Genomic DNA, 13,884 nt, shown 5'->3' on the forward strand with positions numbered 1-13,884 from the left:
TTAAGATATACCATTAAATCAGTTTCAGCTTGACATTCCCACAAATGCTGCCTCTTCTTACCAGCCCTTCTTATTATGTTATCACTGCTAATCCAATGTAAAGGTACGTCAGCAGGTACCACTGGCACTGAGTGAACTAAAACAACAGGCAAGGCTAGGTGGGTTCCGGCTACAAAACCAAGCATCGTACTGTAGTAAAGTCATCATAGGGGGCAGCCCACTTTTTCTAGGGCCACAGAGTAAATAATTTTGGCTTTATAGGTCATACACAGCTATTCAATTGTGGCTAATTACTCATAGGCAATACAGGAAGATGAATGGGTGTTGCTGTATTCCAATAAAACTGTATTTACAGAAGTAGGAGCTGTGCCTGATTTAAGCCTTGGGTCATAGTTTGCCAACCTCTAAATCTACAATAACCCCAACTCTATTTAGTAATATTTTTCTTATTTTGAAGAGGTAACATTAAGTTTATACTTCTTCACAGCTAAGCACCCATTAAACCAAAATGCTAGAGAAATTCGTGACTCTTCGGATACTAATAATTCCCAAGTTCCTGGGAGAGACAGAAAAACAAAGGAAAATGTTAACATTCTAGGCCAGCCCCACCAACAGATTGAACTGGGCTCTGAAAAGTTAAGTGACTCAGAAACCCCAATGGGTATGGAGACAGAAACATTCCCTTACATGCACTCGGAAGGCCATGCTGTGGCCCACCTCATAGGGGTCCTTCCAATCCCAGGAGACTTTGCAAGACCGGGGATCCAGGTAATTTCCCCGCACATAGTCATAAATAGTCCGGTCCCCTCGGCGCTCACGGTCCTCATTCTGGAGGAAGCTGACTACACGTGCGGCGAGCTCGAAGAGGAACTTAATTGTGAAGAAGAATGCAACCACAGATACTGTGATTCCACCTATGCGAAAGAGAGAACACACAGACATCTGCCAGTTACACATTACAGCTTCTCATTATGGAACAGGCTAGCCATCTCTCAAAAATTAAAGGAAGTCAGGAAGAGATAGTAAGACTTCCAAAGAAACACTGTACTGGGTGTACCTCTGTGGGTGAAGAGAGGGATTTATATACCAGGACTCAGACACAACTCTCCTCGGGCCAAATCTCACCCACTGCCTGTTTTTTAAAATAAAGTTTTATTGGAATGAAGCCCCACCCATTCACTTGCATATTGTCTGGGGCTGCTTTTGTCCTAAACTAAAAGAGTTTGGTAGTTGTGACAGACACTAAATAAGCTGGGAAGCTGAAAATATTTACTTTTAGCCCTTTATAGAAAAAGTTTGTCAACCCTTGTTCTATACCATGGACCACATATCATGCCTGCCCCACCACCTTCCTAGGTGCTGGGCTCTCACAAAAGTAGTAAAAAGAATGTACATTATATTCCTGCCATTTGGAAACATTCCCCTCCCTTGTCCACTTGGCAAAAGCCCTCCTCAACCCCCTCTAGAATTTGGAGTTCTCTCTTTTGGGTTCCCTCAAACACCTTACATTCACCTATTATGACTTTCCTTCCTCTTGACCATCTATCTCCTTGTTCATGGTATGAACTTTTTATATGCAGATTTTTGCCTTATCCAACTCGGCAGGAAGCAGTGTCTGGCACTGACTATAATTAGGCAATAAATATTTCCCAAATGAATGAATTCCACTGCCAACTCTGTGAAGGTACTTTCCGGCATGACTGGAAATATGTCCAAGTCTATTTTCAAGGGGAAAGAGGATAGACAGGGAGGCAAAAAGGATGTAAGCATCCCCAACAAAAAGATAATAAGAAGAGCTTTTTTCATAACATACCAATAACGTAAAACATCAGGTCCCTTCAATGCCAACAGACAGCCGAGGATCACAGCTGCAGCTGCAAAAGAAAACTTGTTTAGTTTTTTCTCCAAATCTTTCTTACAGTCATTTCAGCTTGACAGGTGCCCTGTGACATATTTCAGACAGAGACTGCATCATTCTCCCTAAAGACTTCTCATCTACGGACCACCTAGGAACACCACAAACAGCCATTGGCTTTATTGCTAATTACAAAATGCAATAACATGGCTTTCATCTTCTCAGATCCAAAGCCCCAAGATAGTTTCCCTCCCCAAAGCAAATTGGTGCTAATTAACACAAGCAAAGAGGATAATGGAGTCACTTTTCCCTTATATTTGCCTTCTGGAAGTAATTCACCTAAGTAGAAATAGTTATATAAAAATGTGGATTTTTAAAAGCAAGTATTATTATCATCATGTTGGCATTACATAATTAAAATGAACTCTGGGTCATTCCAATAACAAGCAGTGGGCATGTAAGAGAAGTCATTTTTGCTGTTACCAATCAGACAAACTAATGGGCCCCGTGGAAGATGAGCTCAGCAGGAAGGCGAAGGAGAGGAACAAAAGGAGGAGACTGTACTTCTCATCCTAAGTGATGCTGCCAAGGTCATAACAATTCAAACAAGAGCTAGAGTTTGAGGGTAAACTTTCACTGTTATTAAACTTGTTTCCAGAATAAGACTTCAATTGTCATTACTCATTTGAACCACCCTAGGTACTGCCAAGAAAAATGCAATATACATTGATGTTCATATCTTATCACTGAGTTTTGACCTAGTATGTATAAATTATATATGCTCTCTATTCTACAATGCACTGAATTCACTCTTTCTTTTAGGGTCAATATATATAAAGGTTGTCAATATTAACTCAACCCAGAACCTTATATCAGCACTAGAATGTTACTTAGAGGTACGACAGTTGAAAATTTATAGGCTCAGATTTGGGAGGGATCAAAGCAACTTTTTTTTTTTTTAAGAGGGTACACTTTATGTCTAATTGTGGGAAAAACTTTTAAGAGGGAGACAAAAATGGCAGCAGTTCCTTTGATAACAATATACCGAATGGAATCCACAGAGAATAGGTAATTTGAGGAATGACTGTGTCAAGTTTCATAGAAATCTCTAGACTAAAGTCCGTCCAGAAAAGAAATCACAACGATAACATTAGCATTGCCAATACACATGGATTAAGCTGCTCCAAAAGGGTCTATTATAAAGAGACAATATACAGACCCAAAATCTTGGGGTCACAATTATTGAGTCTCCTCTTTGGTGAAAAGTTGCTATCATCTCTCAAAAAAAGCAACGGTCTGCATCTTACAAAATGTGCTAGATGACTTGTAGAGCCAAAACTGGCAGTTTAACTGTTTTAGGTACTCGCTCAGTTAGATGCCATCCAATCTGATCCTGGATATGAAACTTCTAGTCCTCAGAGAATAATACTCAGCAGAAAATGAAGTTTATGTGGCTTGTGCTATAGGACGTTTAAGTTTCTTGCTTCTCGTTTTGGGTTTTGTTGTTGTTGTTGTTAATCCTCATCCGAGGATATTTTTCCATTGATTTTTTTAGGGAGAGTGGAAGAGAGAGGGAAAGACAGAGAGAAACATCAATGTGAGAGAAACACATCGATTGGTTGCCTCCTGCACAAACCCTGACCAGGGCCTGGGTTGGGGAGGAGCCTGCAACTGAGATATGTGCCCTTGACCGGAATGAACCTGGGACCCTTTGGTCCGCAGACCAATGCTCTATCTACTGAGCCAAACCGGCTAAGGAAGTTTCTTGCTTCTTGATGGAATAAGAGCAATGCCAAATTTGTGGCATACACCATAAAGGCTAGGAAAATTCCTACATACTATCTCTGATAACTATAACCTTTTCGGAAAGAGGCAGTCTGGAGACCAGTTCCAGGGCTTAATTGTGTAATCTCTCTAAGATTCACTGCTGTATAAAGAGTTGAGATTTAATAATTTCTATGGCATCATCTCCTTTAGTGCAATAGGACTTTAATATAACTCCCCATAGCCATCAAGACTCTAAAATCAAACAGTATAAAAAAGAGTATAGTACAGAGGACAAGGGCATGATTCTAGAACTAGACTACCTGGGTTCAAATCCATGGTCTGCCACTGACAATGTGACCCTTGACAAGTAATCTCTCTATACTGCAGTGATGACAAACCTATGACACGCATGTCAGAGGGGACACGCAAACTCATTTTTTTGGTTGATTTTTCTTTGTTAAATGGCATTTAAATATATAAAATAAATATAAAAAATATAAGTCTTTGTTTTACTATGGTTGCAAATATCAAAAAATTTCTATATGTGACACGGCACCAGAATTAAGTTAGGGTTTTTCAAAATGCTGGCACGCCAAGCTCAAAAGGTTTGCCATCACTGCTCTATAGAGTGCCAGTTTCCTTATCCACCAAAGATAATATCTGTGTGGCCTTAGCCAGTTTGGCTCAGTGGATAGAGCGTTGGACTGAGGATCAAAGGGTTCTGGGTTCGATTCCAGTCAGGATCATGTACCTCGGCTGCAGGCTCCTCCCGGGCCTGAACCCTGGTCGGGGCATGTACCAGGTAACTAATCGATGTGTTTCTCTCACATCAATATTTCTCTCTGTCTTTCCTCTCTCTTCCGCTCTCGCTGAAAATCAATGGAAAAATATCCTTGGGTAAGGATTAAAAAAAAAAGTTTTTAAAAAAAGATAATACCTCATAGGAGTGTTATGAGGATTAATAAGTAAACACATGTTAAGCAGCCTATAATAGTGCCTGGCACACAATGAGTTCTCAGTTTTAATTATTATTATAATTATTAATAGTAGTAGCAGTATCACTGCTCCTTTGCTTCAGAGCCAATAGGAAACTAGGGGACCCTCTCTACTGGCCCACACTTTCTTCAGTGGGAAATGCATCAGAAATACAAAAGGCATGGCTTCTCTTACTGCACTTAAAACCTCTGCCTACATGGAAGTTCTTTATATTATTCTAATTTTATGTCTGAAATTCTTATAATAAAAAGTTAAAATTCATCTGAAAATGCCCTGGTGTGGCTCAGTTGGTTGGGAATCATCCAGTGCACCAAAAGGTTGACAGTTTGATTCCTGGTCAGGGCATATGCCTGGGTTGCAGGCTTGATCCTTTCTCTTAAAAAAATAAAAAATAAAAAAAATCCTCAAATAATCCATCCAACAAATACAGTATAGAACAGCCACAGTCTCAGGCCTCATGAAGCTGGCAGTAATGAACTTGACCTTGTTGCGTCCTTATCCATTTTTGCCCCGTTTACTTATTTCTCAACAAAATCACCACCACTGATCTAGATTACCTAGACCTTTCCCAATAGGTCAATTCTACATTTCCATCCCGATTCCCTTTATTATTTAAAACTCAGCATGCCAATTATTACCTTTTCCCAAACAACTCTCTTTGAAACCTTCTTGTGAACAGGGAGTTAGCTCTGCCATTGATCTGACCCTTACAAAATAGCCTACTACTCCACAATAGCTCTCAAAAAACTCCCCAATAACATTTACCCATCTGCCAATTTTACCTATGGTCACATTCTGAACTTGCCTTGTGTACTTTCTCTTTCCTGTTTCTTTCTGAATATGCTGTCACAAAGCCTCCCTATCTTTGTCTCTGAGTACAAGGTATCCTTTTAGGGTGACCCCTCAAATCACTTTTATTCCAGATTTACCTCTTCTGTAGGCATTTTCTGTCCTCTTACTGACCCTGTCATGCCCTCTCTCTGCCCCATCTCTGCTTCCACTGCACCCTATATTATCCTTGGTCCCATCACCCATAATATCTTCTTATTCATCCTATGATCTATCCAAATCAGATCCTTTACACTTTTACATATAAGCTCTGAAATGCCCCATCTCCATGCCGTTGCAGAAGTCATTTCCTCTGCCTAGACCAGGGGTCCTCAAACTTTTTAAAAAGGGGGCCAGTTCACTGTCCCTCAGACCGTTGGAGGGCCGGACTATAGTTAAAAAAAAAAAACTATGAACAAATTCCTATGCACACTGCACATATCTTATTTTGAAGTAAAGAAACAAAACGGGAACAAATACAATATTTGTATTTGCATGTGGCCCGCGGGCCGTAGTTTGAGGACCTCTGGCCTAGACTATCCTCTCCCCTCAGCCTCTACCCATGAAAAACCTCCTAATCCTAAGGTCTAGGGAAAACCCTATCTCCCTCCCTGAAATCTTCCCTGATCTCCAATTTAAAGACTCCTTATCTCCTCTGAATTCCCACACTACTTTGTTTTTATTTACCTTATACCACTTATGTTCTCTTTTAGTCCCTTGTTTTATTTTCCATTTCAGAGTGGTAAGTAACATGAGGCAAAGATTAGTGTTAAAAATTCTCCACAGCATCCAACATGACTGCATATAGTAATTGCAATAAATATGAATATAGTATCTGCTGAATGGATAGGATCAAATGTCTGTTCTTTTCTTTGTCCAGAATGTATAATGATCAGGAATTTTCCAGATTGGACCTTCGTCTTATAGTTTTTAAAACTTCTCTAATTAGCAAGATATTCACTTGAGCCAGAGGTTATATGCTCTTCAGTTCTACAAGTATGTATCAAATACCCATGCTTTGAGTCATGGGTTCTCATGCATGTATAGTATCCATGCAGTTTTATGATCCTATCTTCCTCATTTTAAGCTTTTATGTTTCTACAACAGTTTCCACAGCACCCTCCACTTTCTGCTGCTCATACCTCTCTTCCATAAAATTATTTTGGAACTCTTCCCAAGTCTAGTTCAAGTACAAAGAAGCAATATGTTAAGCCTCTATCATAAAATTTTATGCAATTAGCTATATGAATACTTTGTTTTTAAATTTATTTCTTTAGTGTTCTTGCCTTTATACAATTCAGCAAACTGTGATACCCTAAGCTAGCAGAATAATAGTAGCATATAATAACTTACATACTCTATTAGTTATTACATACTACTATGTACATAAGTTATTATATACAGTAGTATGTAATAACTAATAACTTACAACCCCCTTACTGCTGAAACCGGTTTGGCTCAGTGGATAGAGCATCAGCCTGCGGACTGAAAGGTCCCAGGTTCGATTCCGGTCAAGGGCATGTACCTTGGTTGCAGGCACATTCCCAGTGGGAGATGTGCAGGAGGCAGCTGATCGATGTTTCTCTCTCATTGATGTTTCTAACTCTCCATCTCTCTCCCTTCCTCTCTGTAAAAAATCAATAAAATATATTTAGAAAAAAAATAAAAAATAGATGTTTAAAAAAAAAAAAAACTTACAACCCCCTTACTGATCTACTTATCATAGGCCAAACATTGCACTAAGTGTTTTACATGTTAGCTTAAGTAACTGTCACTATAAATTATTCTCATTTTACAGATTAAAAAAAAAAAAAGCTTAGAAAAGTTAACTTGCTAAACATCTCCCAGCTGGTTAAGTGACAGAGCTAAGACTTGAGCCCATGTCTAACTCTGAATCCCAATGTTCTTAACCTCGTACAACACTAAATTATAAAAAAGAATGGAGTCATGCCCTAACCGGTTTGGCTCAGTGGATAGAGCATCGGCCTTCGAACTCAAGGGTCCCGGGTTCGATTCCAGTCAAGGGCATGTACCTTGGTTGCGGGAACATCCCCAGTCAGGAGTGTGCAGGAGGCAGCTGATCGATGTTTCTCTCTCATCGATGTTTCTAACTCCCTCTCCCTCTCCCTTCCTCTCTGCAAAAAATCAATAAAATATATTAAAAAAAAAAAAAAGAATGGAGTCATAAGCACAGTGAGGTATTTAGGAAACGCTTTAAGAAAACACATACAAAAAAACAATATGAAAAACATCACCCAGTCTTGCGATGAGAATTTCATGACCAGGCTAAAATTAGAGAGATAAATGCTTATGGCCCCCTTTTAAATCTTTTGAAATAAAAATAAAGCATGACAGAGGAAAATGGAATGCAGTACCAATTATCTAATGCAGAAATATCACTTGCTTACTAAAAGATCCCAGGCAAGTTGCTTAATACTATAGCTCTTTGGCTTACATTACCTACAAAAGCAGGGGAAGGGGGAAATACTTGAAAATATCTGTCTCAAGGGAATGTGAGAAAGCTGACTGATATACATATTTTAAAACCCTTTGGGGTTTTTTTAGTATAACAATTTATAATTACACCAAATAAATTTTAGTCCTAACATTGAAGATCAATTGTGAACAGTCATTTCCCAGAAATGGAGAATTGATTTCTTTATACTCAAAGATGTCCTGCTGGAAATACAACTGTGCACGTCCATAGCTTTTCCTTGCTGAAGAGGAACTGGGTCCATGTTCTGTATCCCAGTAACAACTGAATCTTAACTAGACTATTGCCTTACCTTTAAGCGAGGGCCCATGTTCTAAGAACCAAGTGGAGCACTTCTATTCACCAAAGCAGGTAACTTGGCCCTTTCACCATGTCTTCAACTTCCACAAGAGAGAAAGTAGCCGCAAGGTCAACAAAAAGTGTCTGTCCATCAGACCTTCATTGAGGGTGCGTCAAAGAAGCAATCAATGTTTCTGGAACGAACTGGGTGACTTCCAGAGTGGAGAAATATAACCCCCAAATATATCATTCCTGGGCTTCTCTCTAGTGCAAGGCGCAATCAACTGCCAAAGGATGCATCTCTTCTGCTGTCTCGGGATCCTATCCTACAAAGAAAAAAGGGTTGGTGGAATAGGTTTTTATTTCTGAAAAAGAATGCCCAGAAAACAAAAAAGAGAGGTAGAACAGACCGTGGAAACCCTGGGACACTAAAAATAGCCAAGGGCAGGTAAACCCTGACAAAGTTTTCCCAATTAAAACTCCACAAGAGAAGTCAAATCTCATTGCCTTAATTGTGTCACTCCCAGAAGGAAGCTCCACCATTTCAGTTGATTCCAACCCTTCAGCAGAGTGAGCCTCACACAACCACATGCCCAGTTTCAGTTTGATGGGGCTGGAGCACAAGGTGTGGCCACAAGGTGAAGAGAAATGAGAACATGGGACATGTGGGGACAGGTTACAGAGGCCTCCCCATGTATTTCCAAGACATGGTTAAACAATGCTGATCTTATCTTTCAAATAGTAAAATCTGTGAACTTTCAAGATAAAGTCGCTGAGTAAGAAAGTTCAGTAAATAAGTCTGTCACTCAAAGATATTCATGAACTAATATAGCAGAAAGGGGGTATGGCAAAGCATACACAAATAGCCACCATAAAACAAATGAGAAGAGCCTACTAATCACTAAGTGGAAAGAAACAGTCTCTTTCTACATGGCAGGAACTGCTCTGCTCTCAATGCTTCACATGCATTAACTCACAATCCCAAGACAGAGATATAATTATCCCTATTTTACAGATGAGGAAACTGAGGCACTTTCTCAAGATTATGCACATATAGTTGAGTTGAGTCAAACCCAGCCAACCTGCACCCAGAATCCATGCTCTTAAGAAGTACTCTACTGCCTCTCTACCATGGGAAACTAAGAAAGAAAACACAAAATGCTAATAAGAGCACAAGAACCGAATGAGTGAAGGCCAACAAGTTGGCAAACTTTTATAATTAAAGATAAATAAGTGTACGTATTTATTTTATAATATGGAGATAGACTTGCCAAGTACATGAGCCAAAACGTGGGACAACTAGTAACTGGAACCAGCTTAAAGGATCTGCAAACAAGAGATGAGTTACATAAACTATAAGAGATCCATTAGAATGCTATATAAGCATTTTTTTAAATGACACTTATAAAAAATAACAACACAAGGAATTGCTCACAAATAAAATGTTAAATGAAAAAGCAAGCAAAAAATTATTTACATAGCATGAGCCCATTTTTAAAAATATTATATTACATAAAAAAGACTGGAAGGAATACAAAAACGTTAACAGTGGTCATCTCTTGATGCATGAAATTATAAATAATTTTTATATTCTACCTCTATATTTAGCATTCTCCAAATTCTTTTATGAGGCAAGAACATATAAAGAGTTTCTAATTCTGGAGAATAAGTACTTGTTTTTCTAAAAAAGGGAAAGAACAGGCAAGTTGTCCCTTTTTCCAATAAGGAAACAGTTAAAAAAATTAGCTCAAAATAACAGAATGTACTACTTTTATTTCTGTTCATTGTGATATTAATGGGCCTCCAATGCTGTGATCAGCTATTTGATTATTAAATCAAATAACTCCTAGTTCTATCGTCATCATTACTGATTTAATAATTTTCTTCCAGTTCTTCTATGCCCCACCATGAACTATCATGTTTACCACCCCTACTCCCCCCTCCACTGCCCCCAATGCTTCATTGTTTCTAATGAGCTTCAAGACTCAACTTGAAGTTGAGTCTTGGTTAGAGGGTTGGCCTGCGGACTGAAGGGTCCTGGGTTTGATTTCAGGTCAAGGGCATCAGTTGCAACTTCCCTTGCCCCAAAAGAGACATGTGCGGGAGGCAACCAATCGATGTGTCTCTCTGACATCGGTGTTTCTCTCTCTCTTTCCCAACCCCCACCACCACCCCTTCCACTCTCTCTAAAAATGAATGGGAAAAATATCCTCGGGTGAGGATTAAAAAAAAAGACTCAACTCAAGCACGACTTCCTTCCAGGTCCAACTCCCAAGCCCCTCTAAGGGCTCCTCCACGTCAGGCAAAACTAACCACTTCCTTCTTTGTGATACTCCTATGCTGAAGATACCTCTATTATAGTATTTATTAGTCTATATTATAATTATTGGTTTATACAGTAGTCTCTCCTAATGGATTGTGGGCTTTCTAAGGAAACACCCTGGGTCTTACTCATCTTGGCCTCCCAATGCTAGTATGATGTTCAGAGTTCTATCTCAGACCCTGTACTTTTGCAAGTTTCACAGGTGATTCCTATGTACATTAAAATTTGAGAAGCATGGTTAGACTCTAGAGTAGTCCGCCTAAGAAGAGACCCAGTATTCTGCATCTCTAACAGGCTCATAGGTAATGCTGATGCTGCTGGTCTGCAGATCAAGCTTTGAGGAGCAAGGGTTCTAGTGCAGGAATTGGCAAACTACAGCCTCCAGGCCAAATCCAGACGGCTGCCTGTTTTTGTAAAAAAAAAAAAAAAAAAAAAAAAGTTTGTATAAAAAGAATGAACACAGCCAAGTTCATTCGTTTACATATGGTCTATAACTGCTTTTGCACTATAACAGCAGAGTACTTGCAGCAGAGATGTATGTATGGCCTACAAAGTTTTCCTATCTGACCCTTTACAAAAAAAGTTTACCAATCTCTGATGTAGCGGTTAAAGCTATATAATTGCCTTGTATACAAGAACTCATTTTTATAAACCAAAAAAAGCATGAAATCATTTTCTTCCCGTTCTTCTATGCCCTCTTAGGAAAAGAGCAGTATTTTGCAAATATTTCTTCTGGCTAATTTCAACTGTTATTTAAAAGTTTTATGCATCTCACACCCCAAGTAGGAATTTTATACAATCATTTCCCAAAGTATGTGTTTCGTACAAAGTTTATGCTTGCATTTCACCAAGGCTGTAATTTCCTAAAACCAGTACCTCAGGAACCAAATACTATATATGGGCTTCTAAAATTATTACAACACATATCACCAACTCAGTCTCTACTTTCAAAGTGCTATTCTTAAAAACTGTGGGGGGAAAATGATGTGAAAGTACACCTAGATTCTTGTGAATAAAGATGTAGTGGCAGCACATTGGAGTTCCAAGTATCAACCACAGAGTTCCACAAAACAAGACAGGGCAAAAGTAAGACACTGGCTTGGCAAGAAGTAGGCTCCAGCATTCTCTACACAGAAGCACCAACCATGAGTACAGGGAAATCAACTTAAAAAGCAAATCATTCAATTAGCAAAAGGCCTATAGGTTAGTGGTATAACTAAGAAGGTTCCAAGAAATAAAGTGAGCCATCAGATACATTAGATAATTAGTTTACATTTTCCCTTGCTTAATTTCATCCTTGGACTATTCTCCACCCCAAAATCCCACCATAAAAGATTGCCCTCCCCCTATTAAGTTTATACTCTTGAGATATTTATATAGTTGTGTATTCCTGCTATCTTGGTTCAGCCAAGTTATACAGTTTTCATTTATATTCTTTCCTCATCAGTCAGCCCCTCCAGTCTCTTAATCATTCCTGTGGGTCTTCTGTGAACTCTCTCCAGCTAGTCCCTAGTGATCTGGTAATGAGGTGCCTCCAACTGACTGCAGCCTTCCAGGAACAGCCGAGTTAGTCAGAACAGGATGAGCTCACCCTCCTCAGTTCCATGACATAATACTCCTGAGGAGACAATCCCCAAATCGCAGAAAACTAGAATGTGCCATATTAGACTATAACCCCATTCCATACTTCTCAGATTTGGGCATTGGAGCACGCCAGAATGTACTAGAAACCAGAAGATAAAGGAAACATATTCCTGCAGCATCTAGTTACTTGAAAATGAGGTGGGTGAGGAGAAAGTATTTTCACGTTAAAAAAAATTCTCAGGTAATAAAATAGAATGCAAAATATGCATGCATTTCTAAAGATACATCATGGATATGTTAAAAATATTCATAGACATTTTGTACCTGAGGCAGAAAGGCTGCCTGGGGCTCTGCTCCCAGCCTCCAAGTGGTTCCACACCCACTATCCTCTACCACTAAAAGTACTATATTTGAGCTGAAAAGTTTGAAAAGCACCTCCAACTCAACTTCTGGTTTATTACCCTATTACCACCCATCCCATATACTCACATCTATTTTTTTCTGCTATGCTTCCCCAATGACTACCAACATCTTCAGGTTCTTCTGTATCGTTCATTCATTTTATATTTCTTGAGCATTTGCTATACGCCTGACTGTGTGCTAAAAACTCAAGTCACAAGGATAATTAAGACAAGGTGGGAGATGGGCAATATAATGTCGCAAGTACCACAAAAGAAGAATATAATGGGCAAAGGGAGAGAGGTAACTTTGCCCGAGTGAATAGAGAGGTCTTCAGGAGAGACAATACCGTTGTTACTTAATGAGTAAGCACTTGCAAGGCAGAAAAAAAGGAAAAGACTAGTATCCTAGGCAGAAAAAAACAACATAAACAAAAGTACTGAGTCAAGAAAGGGAGTGATGTGAAGCTCCGCATTACGGACGCGCTGTGTTTAGAAAGACCACCTGGAGCCAAACTGGAGTGACTGATTCTAAACACATACAGCGTAGTGGTCAAGAGTGTGAATCTCTCTACTGAGTGACAAGCTACTGAACTGCTCCTAAGTTACCTCAGATATAAAATGGAGATCCACTGAGAAGAGGAAGGAATTCAGCTGTTCTTGGGAGCAAGACCTGGGGTATAAGGGAAAGGAAGACTGGTTGAGACTGGAAGCTAGAGTCAGGTGTCTTGGCACTACAGGAGTGCCTCGAGAGACATGGCTCTATGTGCAACCAAGCTGCTGGGTTGCCAGGATATGATGGTGGTTTGTGCAGGGGCCCAACCCACAATAAATGAGAGAGATGGCATTGAGTGTACCTGAGGGTCTATCTAGCTTAGTCTTTAATGTGTGGCATTTTTTTCAATTGATATAATGATTTTCAGATCCATATATGTTGTTACATGTATCAGTGGTTTCGTCCTGTTTATCACTATATGGACATGTAACAATGTTTATCCATGAATCAGCTGAAGGCCATTTGGGTTTCATCAAGGTTGGGCTATTATGGATAAAGCCCCTATGAATATTCAAGTACAAGTCTTCGTGTGAACACACGTTTTCATTTCTCTTAAGTAAATAACAAAGAGTGAGACTGCTGGGTGATATGGTAAGTACATGCTATTTAACTTAAAAGAAACTGCCTAGCTGTTTTCCAGAGTGATAGTACCACCTTATATTTCCACCAGCAATGTAATGAGCTCAAGTTATTAACATCTGGCAATATTGTCAATCTTTTTAAAAAATAAATATTTTTATTGATTTCAGAGAGGAAGGGAGAGGGAGAGAGATAGAAACATCAATGATGAGAATCACTGATTGG

At 39.3% G+C, this 13,884-nt stretch overlaps 1 protein-coding gene across 5 annotated transcripts in view; it reads right to left on the reverse strand.

Moving 5' to 3' along the window:
- AREL1 (apoptosis resistant E3 ubiquitin protein ligase 1) overlaps positions 1 to 13,884 on the reverse strand; it is a 42,183-nt gene that overhangs the window by 20,300 nt on the left and 7,999 nt on the right. For 3 of the 5 annotated variants that reach the window (XM_005883569.2, XM_005883570.2, XM_014531171.1), the window contains exons 2-4: positions 8,233 to 8,545; positions 1,814 to 1,874; positions 688 to 914 (exon numbers count right to left, since the gene is read on the reverse strand). In XM_005883569.2, the coding sequence (XP_005883631.1) occupies positions 688 to 914; positions 1,814 to 1,829 (243 nt within the window). In that variant the 5' untranslated portion in view covers positions 1,830 to 1,874; positions 8,233 to 8,545. Of the gene's footprint in view, positions 1 to 687; positions 915 to 1,813; positions 1,875 to 8,232; positions 8,546 to 12,615; positions 12,700 to 13,884 lie in introns of those variants that run through there. The other 2 variants (XM_014531169.1, XM_014531170.1) reach the window with 2 other exon arrangements.

The sequence above is a fragment of the Myotis brandtii genome, unplaced genomic scaffold (assembly GCF_000412655.1).
Source record: "Myotis brandtii unplaced genomic scaffold, ASM41265v1 scaffold793, whole genome shotgun sequence".
Taxonomy (NCBI): domain Eukaryota; kingdom Metazoa; phylum Chordata; class Mammalia; order Chiroptera; family Vespertilionidae; genus Myotis; species Myotis brandtii.